We start from the raw sequence: 18,421 nt of genomic DNA on the forward strand, positions 1-18,421 counted from the left end.
GTTCTTCATGGCTCTGCGCTTCTGGCTTGGAAAGTCATAAAAAGAAACTGATGTCAGTGTCCCTGGGTATGGGCGCCTATATAGGACTCAGGACCTCACTTCCGGCATGGACGATACCGACAATGAATGCGGAGTTGATCGATGCCACATACTGGCACACAGGAGTAATGCTCACTAAAAAAATTACAGATCCGGGCTGACCCCTGGGGAGAATTTACAGGTAAAGAATCTGGAGCGAGGTATAGTCCCTATCAGAAAAGGCGTTACAGAAGGTATGTAATTTGTCCTTCAATTTACCCTTCAAAAATGTTGGTAAGCCAACTATGGACTGTATCTTTTAGCTTCAAAACATAATATGAAAATGGTTGTTGGTTCATCACCACGCTTTCTTTTTCATCTGGAAAAAAAATTCCAAATATATGTGCACGCAATGAGATGCACCAGTGGTCAGCTTAGATTTTTTTTCATTTTCTTTCCATAAAGTAAGTCCTTGAGCACTGATGGCCATATTGATTTTTCTTTTTTCTTTCTTTTTCGCAATGCCAAAGCAAGCTAGCATTTTCAGCACATCCAATAGCTCAGTGTTCGTGTTTTAAAGGAGAGATCTATTAGCTTTGCCAGTCCTCATTATTTCAAGCAGCTGGCTTTTAAGTCTGTTGCCATTTTGAGGGAGCAGTTTTGTACACAGCAGCCTTCATGCCTCTGGACTATCAGTAACGAGTTCTTTGAAACTTCAATATCTGAGCGATCAAATGCTTATATATATATATATATATATATATATATATATATATATATATATATATATATATATATTCGATGGCATGTGTAGCTGCAGATACACATGCTGTGCACATCCCGCCATCTGGTGTTGGGCTCGGAGTGTTATAAGTTGTTTTTCTTCGAAGAAGTCTTTTCAAGTCACGAGACCGAGGGACTCCTCCCATTTCGACTCCATTGCGCATGGGCGTCGACTCCATCTTAGATTGTTTTTTTTCCGCCATCGGGTTCGGACGTGTTCTTTTTCGCTCCGTGTTTCGGGTCGGAAAGTTAGTTAGAATCTCGGAAAAAACGTCGGTATTGTTTGCGTTCGGTATCGGGTTAGTTACAACAGATCGACACCGAATTTAGAAGAGTTCCGGTGGCCCTTCGGGGTTTTTTCGATCCCCCGTCGGGGCCTGGTCGGCCCGGCCACGTGTGAATTCAAGGCTGATGGAACGGACCCCATTCCGCTTCTGTCCAAAATGCCATAACAAGTATCCGTATACGGATCAGCATCTGGTCTGTAACTTGTGCTTGTCCCCAGAGCACAAGGAAGATACTTGTGAGGCCTGTCGAGAGTTTCCGTCCAGAAAGATGTTAAGAGACCGAAGAGCCAGAAGACTGCAGATGGCGTCGACGCCGACAGAACAAGAGCGTTTCGAGGAAGAAGAGGAAGCTTTCTCTATCCAAGAGTCGGACTCGGAAGAGCTCGAGGCCGAAGAAACGCCGAAAACCGTGAGTAAGACGTCGAAACATAAGACTCACGAGAAGTCAACAAAAGCCCAGGGGACGCCACCGCCAACAGGCCATGGCTTAACCCAAACAAGCGGTGACCGAGCCAAGACACCGAAAAAGGTATCATCCGACTCCGGTCGAGATACCGCCACACAGCAATCTCGGACCCGCGACATCGGCTCTGAGAAATTTCAGCACCGTCACAGCGGCACCGAACAAATTCGGCATCGAGACACCACCACGCCGAAATTTACAAAGGTTTCTTCGGAGCCTAAAAAGAACTCCGAAAAAGTTTCGGTTCCGAAACATCCAGCCTCGGAGCCGAACACAGGTTCCTATACAGAGGAACAAGGACTGGCCTCCCAAATGAAAAAACATAGATTTGGAGAGGAAATTCAAGCTGTAGAGCCAGACTATACTCAAAGGAGGCTCCACATTCATCAAGACACAGGGAAGATAACCACTCTTCCTCCAATTAAGATAAAAAGAAAACTTGCATTTCACGAAAAGGACAAGGAGCCACAGGCAAAGGTGGCAAAGAAAACAACTCCACCACCTTCCCCACCACCATCAGTGCACACATCACCAGTAGCAACTCCTCCACTGATGCACTCCCCGACTCATACTGCCATGAGTCAAGATGATCCCGATGCATGGGACCTTTACGATGCTCCAGTATCGGACAACAGCCCAGACTCGTACCCTACCAGGCCGTCCCCTCCTGAGGACAGTACATCTTACACACAGGTGATCGCAAGGGCAGCTGCTTTCCATAACGTCACCTTGCATTCAGAACCAATTGAGGATGACTTCTTGTTTAACACGCTAACCTCCACTCATAGCCAGTACCAAAGACTACCTATGCTCCCAGGAATGCTAAAACATTTGAAACAAATCTTTCAAGATCCTGTTAAAGGCCGAGCCATAACTCCAAGAGTGGAGAAAAAATACAAGCCACCGCCAACAGATCCTGTTTATATTACAACGCAGTTAACTCCAGACTCAGTAGTTGTCGGGGCAGCTCGTAAGAGAGCAAACTCTCCTACCGCAGGAGACGCAGCACCTCCAGATAATGAGAGTCGCAAATTTGATGCTGCGGGCAAAAGGGTTGCAGCACAAGCAGCAAACCAATGGCGCATTGCCAATTCACAAGCGCTTTTGGCAAGATATGACAGAGCGCACTGGGATGAGATGCAACATTTGATAGAACACTTACCCAAGGAGTTCCAAAAAAGAGCACAACAAGTGGTGGAAGAAGGACAAAGTATCTCTAATAATCAGATACGGTCTTCAATGGATGCAGCAGATACGGCTGCAAGGAACAGTAAATACTGCAATAACAATAAGAAGGCACGCATGGCTCCGCACGTCCGGTTTCAAGCCAGAAATTCAACAAGCCGTGCTAAATATGCCATTTAATGAACAGCAGTTGTTTGGGCCGGAATCGACACTGCTATTCAGAAACTCAAGAAGGACACTGATACGGCAAAAGCCATGGGCGCACTCTACTCCCCGCAGAGCAGAGGCACCTTTCGCAAAACACCTTTTAGGGGAGGGTTTCGAGGACAACCTACAGAAATCACAACATCACAAACAAGGCCCACTTACCAAAGCCAATATCAGCAGGGAAGTTTTCGGGGGCAATATAGAGGGGGACAATTCCAAAGAGGTAGAGGAAAATTCCAAAGCCCCAAAAGTCCTCAAAATAAGCAGTGACTCACAAGTCACCCATCCCCATCACATAACACCTGTGGGGGGAAGATTAAGCCAATTTTACAAACATTGGGAGGAGATAACAACAGATACTTGGGTACTAGCAATTATCCAGTATGGTTATTGCATAGAATTTTGAGAATTCCCTCCAACAGTCCCACCGAAAACACACAGTATGTCGAAACAACATATAAATCTTCTAGGATTAGAAGTTCAAGCATTGCTCCAAAAAGAGGCAATAGAATTAGTACCAAAACATTAACTAAACACAGGAGTTTACTCACTGTACTTTCTAATACCCCAAAAAGACAAAACTCTAAGACCTATACTAGATCTCAGAATATTAAATACATACATCAAATCAGACCACTTTCACATGGTTACATTACAAGAAGTAATCCCACTGCTCAAACAACAAGACTACATGACAACACTGGATCTAAAGGATGTATATTTCCATATACCAATACATCCTTCACACAGAAAGTACCTAAGGTTTGTATTCCAAGGGATACATTACCAATTCAAAGTGTTGCCATTCGGAATAACAACTGCGCCAAGAGTTTTTACAAAATGTCTAGCAGTAGTAGCTGCACATATCAGAAGGCAGCAAATAAATGTGTTCCCGTACCTAGACGATTGGTTAATCAAAACCAACACGCAAAAACAGTGTTCACGACACACAGATTACGTCATAGAAACCCTACACAAACTAGGTTTCTCAATCAATTACTCAAAGTCACACCTTCTGCCGTGTCAAACACAGCAATACCTAGGAGCAACAATCAACACAGTAAAAGGGATTGCCACTCCAAGTCCACAAAGAATCCAAACATTCCAAAATGTAATACAAGCCATGTATCCAAACCAGAAGATACAGGTCAAATTAGTAATGAAACTCCTAGGCATGATGTCCTCATGCATAGCCATTGTCCCAAACGCAAGATTACACATGCGGCCCTTAAAACAGTGCCTAGCAGCACAATGGACACAAGCACAGGGTCAACTTCTAGATCTAGTGTTGATAGACCGCCAAACACACTCCTCACTTCAATGGTGGAATCCTATAAATTTAAACCAAGGGCAGCCATTCCAAGACCCAGTGCCTCAATACGTGATCACAGCAGATGCTTCCATTGTAGGGTGGGGGGCACACCTCAACCAGCACAGCATCCAGGGACAATGGGACACTCAACAAAGCCAACTTCATATAAATCAACTAGAACTACTAGCAGTGTTTCTAGCATTGAAAGCATTTCAACCGTTAATAGCCCCCAAACACATTCTTGTCAAAACAGACAACATGACAACAATGTATTACCTAAACAAACTGGGAGGGGGACACATCACAGCTGTGTCTCTTAGCACAGAAGATTTGGCATTGGGCGATTCACAATCACATTCGCCTAATAGCACAGTACATCCCAGGAATTCAAAACCAGTTGGCCGACAATCTCAGTCAAGATCACCAACACGGGAAATTCATCCACAGATACTGCAAACTCACTTTCAAAACTGGGTAACACCGCAAATAGATCTATTCGCAACAACAGCAAACGCAAAATGCCAAAACTTCGCATCCAGGTACCCACACCCTCACTCCAAGGACAATGCGTTATGGATGAGTTGGTCAGGGATATTTGCTTACGCTTTTCCCCCTCTCCCACTCCTTCCGTATCTTGTAAACAAATTGAGTCAAAACGAACTCAAACTAATACTCTTAGCACCAACTTGGGCTCGACAACCATGGTACACAACACTACTAGATCTGTCAGTAGTACCTCATATCAAACTACCAAACAGACCAGATCTGTTAACTCAACACAAACAACAGATCAGACACCCGAATCCAGTATCGCTCAATTTGGCTCCTGAAGTCTTAGAATTTGGACATTTACACCTTACACAAGAATGTATGGAGGTCATTAAACAAGCTAGGAAACCTACTACAAGACATTGCTACGCAAATAAATGGAAAAGATTTGTTTATTACTGCCATAATAATCAAATTCAACCACTACATGCGACCACAAAAATCATTGTAAGATACATATTACACTTACAAAAATCTAAGTTAGCTTTTTCGTCCATTAAAATACCTCTCACAGCAATATCTGCAGATTACACATTCAACATCACTCTTTAGATTCCCAGTCATAAAAGCATTTATGGAGGGTCTAAAAAGAATCTTACCCCCAAGAACACCACCAGTTCCCTCATGGAACCTCAATATTGTATTAACACGACTCATGGGTCCACCATTTGCACCCATGCACTCTTGTGAGATGCAATACTTAACATGGAAAGTAGCCTTCCTAATAGCTATCACATCTCTTAGAAGAGTAAGTGAAATACAAGCATTTACCATACAAGAACCCGTTATACAAATACACAAACATAAAGTGGTTCTACGCACAAATCCCAAATTTTTACCAAACGTTATATCACCGTTCCGCCTAAATCAAACTGTGGAACTTCCAGTCTTTTTTCCACAACCAGACTCTGTAGCTCAAAGGGCATTACATGCATTAGACATCAAAAGAGCACTAATGTATTACATTGATAGAACTAAACAATTTCGCAAAACAATTGTTTGTAGCTTTTCAAAAACCACATGCAGGAAATCCAATATCCAAACAAGGCATTGCCAGATGGATAGTTAAGTGTATTCAAACCTGCTATGTAAAAGCAAAGAGAGACCTGCCTATTACACCAAAGGCACACTCCACTAGAAAGAAAGGCGCCACAATGGCCTTTCTAGGAAATATACCCATGACAGAAATCTGTAAGGCAGCCACATGGTCTACGCCTTTTACATTCACAAAACATTACTGTGTGGATGTGTTAACAACACAACAAGCCACAGTAGGACAGGCAGTATTACGGACATTATTTCAAACAACTTCAACTCCTACAGGCTAAACAACCGCTTTTAGGGAGATAACTGCTTACTAGTCTATGCACAGCATGTGTATCTGCAGCTACACATGCCATCGAACGGATAATGTCACTTACCCAGTGTACATCTGTTCGTGGCATGAGACGCTGCAGATTCACATGCGCCCTCCCGCCTCCCCGGGAGCCTGTAGCCGTTATAAGTTGAAAAAAGATATATATATATATATATATATATATGTGTGTGTTCGATAGCATGTGTAGCTGCAGATACACATGCTTTGCACATCCCGCCATCTAGTGTTGGGCTCGGAGTGTTACAAGTTGTTTTCTTCGAAGAAGTCTTTTTCGAGTCACGAGATCGAGGGACTCCTCCCATTTCGGCTCCATTGCGCATGGGCGTCGACTCCATCCTAGATTATTTTTTTTCCGCCATCGGGTTTGGACGTGTTCCTTTTCGCTCCGTGTTTCGGGTCGGAAAGTTAGTTAGAATCTCGGAAAAATCGTCGGTATTGTTTGCGTTCGGTATCGGGTTAGTTACAATAGATCGACACCGACTTTTGAAGGGCTCCGGTGGCCCTTTGGGGTTTTTTCGATCCCCGTCGGGGCCTGGTTGGCCCGGCCACGTGTCTCTTCAAGGCTGATGGAACGGACCCCATTCCGCTTCTGCCCAAAATGTCACAACAAGTATCCGTATACAGATCAGCATCTGGTCTGTAACTTGTGTTTGTCTCCAGAGCACAAGGAAGATACTTGTGAAGCCTGTCGAGCGTTTCGGTCGAGGAAGACATTAAGAGACCGAAGAGCGAGAAGACTGCAGATGGCGTCGGCGCCGACAGGACAAGGGCGTTTCGAGGAGGAAGAAGAAACCTTCTCCATTCAGGAATCGGACTCAGACGAGCTTGATCCCGAAGAAACGCCGAAAACCGTGAGTAAGACGTCGAAATATAAAACTCACGAGAAGACCCAAAAGCCCAGGGGACGCCACCGCCAACAGGCCATGGCTTAACCCGAAAAATAGGTGACCGATCATAGGCACCGAAAAAGGGCACGCTTGTGTCGAAGTCATCCGACTCCGGTCGAGATACCGGCACACAGCAATCTCTGGCCCGAGACAGCGGCTCCGAGCAAGTTCGGCACCGAGACAGTGGCACCGAAATGGGTCGGCACCGAGACACCACGACGCCGAAAATAAAGAAGGTTTCGTCGGAGCCCAAAAAGGCGACCGAAAAGGTTTTGATTCCAAAACATCCAGCCTCGGAACCGAAAACAGGTTCCTACACAGAGGAACAAGGGTTGTCCTCCCAAATGCAAGGACATAAGTTCGGACAAGAACTTGAATCAATGGAGCCAGAGTACACTCAAAGGAGGCTCCACATTCAAAAGGACACAGGGAAGATAAGCACTCTTCCCCCAATTAAAATGAAAAGAAGACTTGCCTTTCAAGTAAAGGACAAGCAGCCACAGGCAAAGGTGGCAAGACAAACAACTCCGCCACCATCTCCACCAACATCAATGCACACATCACCGGTAGCCACTCCACCACTGATGCAATCCCCGACTCATACTGCAATGAGTCAAGATGATCCCGACGCATGGGACCTTTATGATGCTCCGGTATCAGATAACAGCCCAGACTGTTACCCTGCGAGACCGTCGCCACCTGAAGACAGTACATCCTACACGCAGGTGGTCTCAAGGGCAGCTGCTTTTCATAACGTCACCTTGCATGCAGAACCGATTGAGGATGACTTTTTGTTTAATACACTATCCTCCACTCATAGCCAATGCCAAAGCTTACCTATGCTCCCTGGAATGCTAAAACACTCCAAACAAGTATTTCAGGATCCTGTGAAAGGCAGGGCAATAACTCCAAGGGTGGAGAAAAAGTACAAGCCACCGCCAACAGACCCTGTTTATATTATGCAGCAATTAACACCAGACTCTGTGGTTGTTGGGGCAGCTCGCAAGAGAGCAAACTCTCACACCTCGGGAGACGCTCCACCTCCAGACAAGGAGAGTCGCAAATTCGACGCTGCAGGGAAAAGGGTTGCAGCACAAGCAGCAAACCAATGGCGCATTGCCAACTCACAAGCACTTCTGGCAAGATACGATAGAGCTCATTGGGATGAAATGCAGCATTTCATAGAACACTTACCCAAAGAGTTCCAAAAAAGGGCACAACAAGTGGTGGAGGAAGGACAAAGTATCTCAAATAATCAGATACGGTCAGCAATGGATGCAGCAGATACAGCTGCAAGGACAGTAAATACTGCCGTAACAATAAGGAGACACGCCTGGTTGCGTACATCAGGATTCAAGCCGGAAATACAACAAGCCGTGCTGAATATGCCTTTTAGTGAACAGCAGTTGTTTGGGCCGGAGGTGGACACTGCTATTGAGAAACTTAAAAAAGACACTGATACGGCAAAAGCCATGGGCGCACTCTACTCCCTACAGAGCAGAGGCACATTTCGCAAGACACAATTTAGGGGGGGGGTTTCGAGGTCAACCTACAGAAGCCACAACCTCACAAGCAAGGCCCACTTATCAAAGCCAATATCAGCGGGGAAGTTTTCGGGGGCAATATAGAGGGGGACAATTCCAAAAGAATAGAGGGAAGTTCCAAAGCCCCAAAACTCCTCAAAACAAGCAGTGACTTCCAAGTCACACATCCCCAACACATAACACCTGTGGGGGGGAGACTAAGCAATTTTTACAAACAACAGACACTTGGGTACTGGCAATTATCCAGCATGGTTATTGCATATAATTTCTCAAATTCCCTCCAAACGTCCCACCGAAAACACACAATATGTCAAAACAATACATGGATCTTCTAGGACTAGAGGTACAGGCATTGCTACAGAAAGGAGCAATAGAATTAGTACCAATACAACAGAAAGGAACAGGAGTTTACTCTCTGTATTTTTTCATACCCAAAAAGGACAAAACACGAAGACCTATATTAGATTTAAGAACATTAAATACCTACATCAAATCAGACCACTTTCACATGGTGACATTACAAGACGTAATCCCACTGCTCAAACAACAAGACTACATGACAACACTAGACCTAAAGGATGCATATTTCCATATACCAATACATCCTTCACACAGAAAGTTCCTAAGATTTGTATCCCAAAGAGTACACTACCAATTCAAAGTGTTGCCATTCAGAATAACTACTGCACCAAGAGTCTTTACAAAATGCCTGGCAGTAGTAGCTGCGCATATCAGAAGGCAGCAAATACATGTGTTCCCGTACCTAGACAATTGGTTAATCAAAACCAACACACTAGAACGGTGTTCACAACACACAAAGTACGTCATAGAAACCCTACAAAAACTAGGTTTCTCAATCAACTACACAGTCACACCTTCAGCCGTGTCAGACACAGCAATACTCAGGGGCAACAATCGACACAGCAAGAGCAATTGCCACACCAAGTCCACAAAGAGTACAAGCATTTCACAATGTAATACAGGTCATATATCCAAACCAGAGGATACAAGTCAAAATAGTAATGAAACTACTAGGCATGATGTCCTCATGCATAGCCATTGTCCCAAACGCAAGATTGCACATGCGGCCCTTACAACAGTGCCTAGCATCACAATGGTCACAGGCACAGGGTCAACTTTTAGATCTAGTGTTGATAGACTGCCAAACATACACCTCGCTTCAATGGTGGAACAATATAAATTTAAACCAAGGGCGGCCTTTTCAAGGCCCAGTGCCTCAATTCGTAATAACTGCAGATGCCTCCATGATAGGGTGGGGAGCACACCTCAATCAACACAGCATTCAGGGACAATGGAACACTCAGCAAAAACAGTTTCACATAAATCACCTAGAACTATTGGCAGTATTTCTAGCGTTAAAGCTTTTCAACCAATAATAAGCCACAAACACATTCTTGTCAAAACAGACAACATGACAACGATGTATTACCTAAACAAACAGGGAGGGACACACTCAACACAGTTGTGTCTCCTGACACAGAAAATATGGCATTGGGCGATACACAACCACATTCGCCTATTAGCACAGTTTATTCCAGGAATTCAGAATCAATTAGCAGACAATCTCTCTCGGGATCACCAACAAATCCACGAATGGGAGATTCACCCCAAGTACTACAGACGTACTTCCAAAATTGGGGGACACCACAAATAGACCTATTTGCAACAAAAGAAAACGCAAAATACCAAAGCTTCGCATCCAGGTACCCACAAGATCAGTCTCTGGGCAATGCATTATGGATGAGTTGGTCAGGGATATTTGCATACGCTTTTCCCCCTCTCCCATTCCTTCCATATCTAGTAAACAAGTTGATTCAAAACAAACTCAAACTCATACTCATAGCACCAACTTGGGCAAGACAACCCTGGTACACAACACTACTAGACCTCTCAGTAGTACCTCATGTCAAACTACCAAACAGACCAGATCTATTAACTCAACACATTCAACAGATCAGACACCCCAATCTAGCATCGCTGAATCTAGCAATTTGGCTCCTGAGGTCTTAGAGTTCGGACACTTAGACCTTACACAAGAATGTATGGAAGTCATAAAACAAGCTAGGAAACCAACCACTAGACATTGCTATGCAAATAAGTGGAAAAGGTTTGTTTATTATTGCCATAATAATCACATTCAACCTTTACATGCATCTGCTAAAGACATCGTAAGCTACTTACTACATTTGCAAAAGTCAAAACTAGCTTTTTCATCCATTAAGATACATCTTACCGCAATTTCAGCTTACCTGCAAATTACCCACTCAACTTCATTGTTTAGGATACCAGTCATTAAAGCTTTTATGGAAGGCCTAAAAAGAATTATACCACCAAGGACACCACCAGTCCCTTCATGGAACCTCAACATTGTCTTAACACGACTCATGGGGCCACCTTTTGAGCCCATGCACTCATGTGAAATGCAATATTTAACTTGGAAAGTTGCATTTCTAATCGCCATCACATCTCTAAGAAGAGTAAGTAAAATTCAAGCATTTACCATACAAGAACCATTTACTCAAATACACAAGCATAAAGTAGTTCTTCGAACAAATCCAAAATTCTTACCAAAAGTCATATCACCGTTCCACTTAAATCAAACAGTAGAACTACCAGTGTTCTTCCCACAACCAGATTCTGTAGCTGAGAGAGCACTACATACGTTAGACATCAAAAGAGCGTTAATGTACTATATTGACAGAACCATACAAATTCGGAAAACATAACAATTATTTGTTGCCTTCCAAAAACATCATTCAGGAAATCCAATTTCCAAACAAGGCATTGCTAGATGGATAGTTAAATGCATTCAAACCTGTTATCTCAAAGCAAAGAGACAAGAGGCACACTCAACTAGAAAGAAGGGTGCTACCATGGCCTCTTTAGGAAACATTCCAATGACTGAGATATGTAAGGCAGCCACATGGTCTACGCCTCATACGTTTACCAAACACTATTGCGTGGATGTGTTAACAGCACAACAAGCCACAGTAGGTCCGGCAGTACTAAGAACTTTGTTTCAAACAACTTCAACGCCTACAGGCTGAACCACCTCTTTTGGGGAGATAACTGCTTACTAGTCTATGCAAAGCATGTGTATCTGCAGCTACACATGCCATCGAACGGAAAATGTCACTTACCCAGTGTACATCTGTTCGTGGCATGTGACGCTGCAGGTTCACATGTGCCCACCCGCCTCCCCGGGAGCCTGTAGCCGTTTCGAAGTTGATCTTGAACATTTGTAAATATATCACCTTAAACTACATTATGTACATACATGTTTACTCCATTGCATGGGCACTATTACTGTAATACACAACTCCTACCTCACCCTCTGCGGGGAAAACAATCTAAGATGGAGTCGACGCCCATGCGCAATGGAGCCGAAATGGGAGGAGTCCCTCGATCTCGTGACTCGAAAAAGACTTCTTCGAAGAAAACAACTTGTACCACTCCGAGCCCAACACTAGATGGCAGGATAATGCACAGCATGTGAATCTGCAGCGTCTCATGCCACGAACAGATGTACACTGGATAAGTGACATTTTCCATATATATATCTATATATATATATATATATATATATATGCTTATTTTTTTTTTTTTTGTCATAGTACATTCGGCCAAGTGGTTGACCTTCCTGTCACCAAGCGTGATTTCCATTGATCAGTTTGCACCTAAAACTGCTCTTTCGTGCCTTGTTTTACCCGTATCATGTGTTGGTTAGGTTGTGTATAAGTGTTGCTTTCTGTCATAGCAGAATGGAAGTCTTGTCGCCAGTTTTGGTCGTTAAGTTCTCCCCTTTCACACTTTGTCACTGTAATAGTTATTTCACTAAAAGTGGTTGGGCATAGAAGAAAGAAAATTGAGAGCAGTAAAGAGATGTTTTGACATTTAATTTTTTTTTAATTGAAATCTGTGCTTCAGAGAAGTTAACTGAAAAAATACTTAACACAAAGCAAATTTTGAAATACGAAGGGACAGTGAGACACAAAAACAAAATTAGATATTTGCTTCCTTCTGTTGGAATAAATGTAATGGAAGAAAACTGATCCACAAAAAGGGAACGCACACAATATAGGAAGCTTGGATGATAAGCACACTGATGGAGGTGGTAATCACGAATATGAATGGCCATGCAGACATTTAGAAGTGATATAGAGCAACCTGAAAAACATTTTTTAAATAGAAAACTCATGAAGGTGGATAGGCAGACAGTGGGAAATACTGGGAATGGCATGGATGAATCATGCCATGAAAATATGAATGACGGTGCAAAAGTCATGTACTGGCAATTTATACTGAGATAACATATGCATCTACAAACGTAAGAAGCAAGGACACTTCAAATCATATGGACTGTTTACCGCATGTTTTAATAAAAATGTGATATTAAAAATGCAGACTCCCAATTGTTGTTTTATGCCATTAGATACCACGTTTAAGTTGTGGGTGGAAATGTGAGTTTTAGGTTGATGCACAAGCTTAACAGAATTTGTTGTTTTTATTTACAGGTTTTCCCGCCATCCTTCAGGGAACTGCCACCTCCGACGCTGGACCTGTTTGACCTGGATGAAACCTTCTCATCTGAGAGAGCACGCTTGGCGCAGATCACAAATAAATGTCTGCATTTCACAATACGGTTTTTTTTACTGATCATTCTGGAAGCAATATGAATGCTAAAAAACGATTTTCTGTCATTTCGGTCACTGTAACCATTCTACACTTACAGCAGTTTGACTCATTAGCTGCTCAGATTAAGTATGTGTGGGCCATTTCAAATTCCTGTTACCATAAAATGGGTTCTTTCTCATGTTTTTGCTTTTTTATTTTTTTAAAAATGAGAATACCTTTCTGATTGTGGACTGTTAAAACAAACTGCAATTACAAAACATTTTACAAAGGAACTTTCCTTTACTACTATCAGATGTTATGAACAGACAAGCAGGTTAGGAAGAAATGTGGCAAGAAAGCGGGTATGAAATATAAGAGACCAGAAATACTTGAATCGCTACCGTACAAATTCAGCGAAAGACATTTTGAATAGCATGATCTAATAAGACAAAATGATCTTCTCTGCCTAAGTAGTCTTTGCGTCACGTCTGTCTCTATTCTGTAAAGCTCTCATTCTCATGTGTAGTAGCAATAGCGAAAGTGAAGTACAGCTCGGTAGGAAAGATGGTGAAGGGATAAAATTAATATTACCTTAGTTTTAAAAGAGAAATGTGACAGAAGGGATTTTATATCTGACTAGGCAAGCCATTTGTGGCATGGGACTTATCAACAGCCTGCCTCATCAGCCTTGCTGGCAATTTCAGCAGCATCGACATCTAGTTTAAATCTCAATGGGAAACTTTCAGGGTCCTCCATCAGCTATAGAGTAATGAGGGTATGGTATGTATTAGATATTTGTGGTCTCTGGATGGCTACCCTGCTTAAATGGTCTTCAACGCTGTAGGTAGATGGAAGAGGGTGATATTGTGGAAAGTTCAAAAACATCTCCTTTTTCTAATGGTAGCTGTTCCCAGTGCTGAATACCCACTGTTGCTTCTCAAACAACTAGCAACAGAAACACAAATTAATTAGGGCATGTGCAAGGCATTAATAGTTGGGTAAAAGTCAATATAAAGCCAGACACTAAATAGATGTATAGTGTTAAGTCATTGTGTCAGACTTTTCTGAGTTCCATCATTGCAAAGTAAAGTCCATTTCCTCCCTGGCTTCGTGTTCCGTAGTAAAAATCCAAAGTAAGCGTTCAGACACATCTTAGAATACAAAGTGTCAGAGATTCGTAACCTAAAGTTCTCATGTTTGCTTAGCAACCTGAAAAAAGTATAGAACACATCATATCTTTTGTTACATGCTCGCTAGTTACAAAAGAGGGAGATTGGTATGTCTAACGAACTTCATATATAAAGATAAAGAAGCACCTATTTTTAGGCATCCTGTCCCTTTCAACCTTCTTGTTTAATTTAGGCGGTATACATCATTTGCTTCATGTGATGCAGAATTTATCCCGAACTAAACATCTCTGGTTCTGTAAGAGTGGCTCATGGGTGCATGTTCATGCAGTAGTTATTTGTAGAGTTTAAATTAAGCTATTGATGGCTAGTATTCTTTTGTTTCAGTCACATTCAAACAAAATCTGATGGAGGGAATTATTCAGAATAGGCCTTTCTCCAAACCTCTTCCACCTACAGGTCTCTAGTGAGCACTACACTTTTAAACTTGCGTAGTAACTGCCCCATAGCTTTAACAGACAACCCTGACACTGTGTTGGGAGTTATCAGACATTTATTATAGTCTGTTCTTTGCCCCTGATTCAGCGACCACATGGAAAGTCCCCAACTCCTGGTTTGGTCCACTGTCTTCCTTTCAGCAGTATCAGATACTCCAGAAGGTTACCTTTGAGTCTCCTTGTCTCAGCCATCTCCTGAGGGGGGGATAGGGGAGAAAGGTGTCCAGCAGCCCTAAAAAATAAAGTGTTGGGAGTCGTATTAGTGAAGGATAGTACACAAGATTAGGCTCCTTTACCCTTGTTGTCACAACTTGTCACCCCACATCTAACCATTGTATATTCCTGCAACCGCCAGTGGTAATCGGCACCCGTGCACCACACTCTGGCAAATTCCTTTCCGTGACCTCACCCGGGGAAGGCCAAAACTAGCACCCTTCAATTCTGTGTATCGTAATACTTGCCCTAAAGTCCTGCCCACTGCCTCCGTACATTGTTTGCCCCAGCCCTTGTCTGTGGCTGCGACCCTCCTAGGTCGCAGTTTTTGGTACCACAGCGTCCGCCTTCTCCCCTGGCCAGCTGTACATACATGTGGGACTCCGGTTACTCCTCTTTGTCTCCTTCACCAAAGTGCACAGCAGGTTCTCCGATGTCTCTTTCAGCGTTCCTTGGCCTGTCTAATCTGCCTTTTTCCCTCCGTTTTCTTCTCTGTCGTTCTTGGTCCAGTGCTGCCATTGTCCGCTCCTCCCTTTTCTGACACACTTCACCGACCCAGACACATTCCTTTCAGCTCCTGTCTCATCCCCAGATATGTCCCTTCCATCTGTGGGCTGTGTTACGTCATCCAGAGCTTCTGGAGAGTTCCGTGCCTTTACCCATTTACCTCCGTGGAATGTTGGAATGTCTGGGATGTTCAGTCACCGGACTACAACCTGGTTTCCCCTGTAATCTCTTAACTTCAGTTGTGCATGCAACATAACGATTAGAACATGAGACATTTTTGGGTTTGTATGTGTCTGGGGCTGTTACATTCCGAGCGTGTGTTTTTATTTCATTTAATTACTAGTTAACATTCCTTTAGAATGGAATATGGTGTGGCGTTCGTTCTCTCCGAGTCAGTTGGAATGTGGCTGGCTTGGTGGAAGGATTGCGTTTTGTTCCCGTAAATAAACCTGCTATTTCATGCCAATATAATATCTCTTGGTGTGTGGCCTCATTACTTCATTTTGGCGACGAGTAGGGTGGCCACCTGGCATTGAGGCAAATTCTGGACAGGGCTGTAAAAAATTCAGGACAAAGGGTCAAAATTCAGGACAAAAATTCAAGAACAAACGTCAGTTTTACAGACACACGCAAGAGAGGCCATGCCTCAGTATGTTGTCAGTGCATTTATGTACTCTTTTTTAACACAGCACTATTTATTCACTGTGGACCTTTTGTGATTGCCTCCTGGTGTGCTACATTCAGGTGTCACATTACGTCCTTGTTCAGTAGTAAATTAATGCCCTTCACGGCAAGGCCAAAACCCCTACCCAAATCTACCCGATATTTCCTGAAGAGAAAGTAACAGCAAAATTTTGATTATGTTTCTGAACATTTCAAAACCCCTGGCAAACAGTTTGGGAAACATTAAGGTAATTAACCTTATGTAATTTTAAACAAATTGAACAAAAACATCTGGCTTACCCCAACCGCCATGGACCTTCAACCTATTTTTTTTTAAAGAGGCAGGGCAGATGGTGTGGGTGACAGTCTCACACCTAATGACAGGATGTGATTTACCCATAACTTGTCTGTAGTCTCACTGCACTCTGCGCCAATGGCACTCTAAACAACTGCACTGTACGCCACTGCCCTCTACTCTGTACCACTGTACTCTACGCCACTGCTCTGTGCCACTCTACTCCACTCTACATCACTGCACTGACACTCTACTCTGCAGTGTTGCACTCTCCACCACCGTACTATACACCAGTGTACTATGTACTACTGCATTCTATGCCACTGCACTCTATGCCACTCTACTCTGCATCACTCCACTCTACAGCACTTTGCCCTACTCTGCACCACTCTACACTATGCCACTGCACTCCCTGCAACGTGAGTCTACTCTGCAATCTATGCCACTGCACCACTCTACACTACTGCTCTCTCTGCTACTCTATTGTATGCCACTCTACTCCACTGCACTCTATGCCATTCTACTCTGTCCCATGCCACTGCACTCTAAACCACTGCACTCTACGCTAATGCACTCAAAACAACTGCACGGTACCCCACTGCACTGTACTTTGCACCACTGAGCTCTACGCCACTGCTCCTATGCTACTCTACTCCACACCACTATGCCACTAACTTTAAGCCATGCTGAACAGCAGCTACTCTGGTGTATAACATGGCTAATGGCTAAAACACATTAACAAAGCCAATAACTCTTTTGTAGATGAGACCTATTGGCTTTGCCAATGTTTGTTAGTACTATGAGGTACCGAGGTACCTGAAAGAACTGTGAAAATTACAATTACATCATAATAAAGGCTGCTACAAAATGCGCAAATACATTTCGGTTACATTTTTAAAAAAGTGCTTCTCAAATACAGATTTGAATAATATACAGTTTATACCTAGTGATAAAAAAATGTATAACACTCCATTAAAACCACACACTCCACAGCTCACCTGGGAACACCATTACAATACCTCTCTGAAAGAAATATCTTTGCCACCAGAAAACTTCAAGTGACTCGTTTTAGTAAAGTCAATGCAGGTTTTCAAGCCCCTTTGTATTTGTGGATTTACCAGTTGGGCACATTTGCACGTGTTTAGGGAAGGAGCCCCCCTGGCAAGAAGGCCTTTTCTTATCTGTTTGCCCCTCCCTCCCTCAGAGCACAGGAGACCCCCTGCCTCCAGCCCAGCTGGGGAGACTCCTCTGCCCGTAATTTCGCGCTGCCTCCGTTGCCCTTTAGGTGAAAGCTAAAATTACGGACAAATGCCGTCCGTTAAAGCTTTCATCACGGACAACGGCCGGCAGGGCGAAATTACGGACAGTCCGTGAAATTTACGGACGGGTGGTCACCCTTTAGCTCCAGCCATACATTTTTGGCACTGAGAGTGGGACAATCGCATTCCTGTCGGACCTGCGTGTCCCATTGGCTGCGGAGGAACGGCTCATTTGGATGCCAGTTGGATTGAGGAATTGACATCTATTCGATGGAAGGCTGATTCGGCAAAGAGAGATGGAGGAACAGAAATCTGCTCTGTGCAAGGTTGATTTGGCAGGGAGAGACGCAGTGCTACATCCAAGATGAAACAGGGAAGGGGGCATGTCTTTTTAAAGTATTACACTTTCGCCTTCACGCGCTTACCGTTTGCTTGTGCTTGCGCTTTATTCTCGCGCTCATAGCGCTTGATAGCACTCACCTGGTGTTTGGCAATTCAACTGTTTCTCGCCTGTGGTCTGTTTGACATTTAAGTTGTTCTCCAAACGTCCGTGCATTTCTTCACTGCTTTTAGGCAGCATTTAAAGAAAGGAGTTTAGCAGCAAATGCTGCA

The 18,421-nt window shown here is 43.5% G+C and overlaps 1 protein-coding gene across 3 annotated transcripts in view; it reads left to right on the forward strand.

Moving 5' to 3' along the window:
• IFT52 (intraflagellar transport 52) overlaps positions 1–18,421 on the forward strand; it is a 492,806-nt gene that overhangs the window by 366,059 nt on the left and 108,326 nt on the right. For all 3 annotated transcript variants that reach the window (XM_069243757.1, XM_069243756.1, XM_069243758.1), the window contains one exon: positions 13,149–13,257. In XM_069243757.1, the coding sequence (XP_069099858.1) occupies positions 13,149–13,257 (109 nt within the window). The remainder of the gene's footprint in view (positions 1–13,148; positions 13,258–18,421) is intronic.

Source organism: Pleurodeles waltl, chromosome 7 (genome assembly GCF_031143425.1).
Source record: "Pleurodeles waltl isolate 20211129_DDA chromosome 7, aPleWal1.hap1.20221129, whole genome shotgun sequence".
NCBI classification, from domain to species: domain Eukaryota; kingdom Metazoa; phylum Chordata; class Amphibia; order Caudata; family Salamandridae; genus Pleurodeles; species Pleurodeles waltl.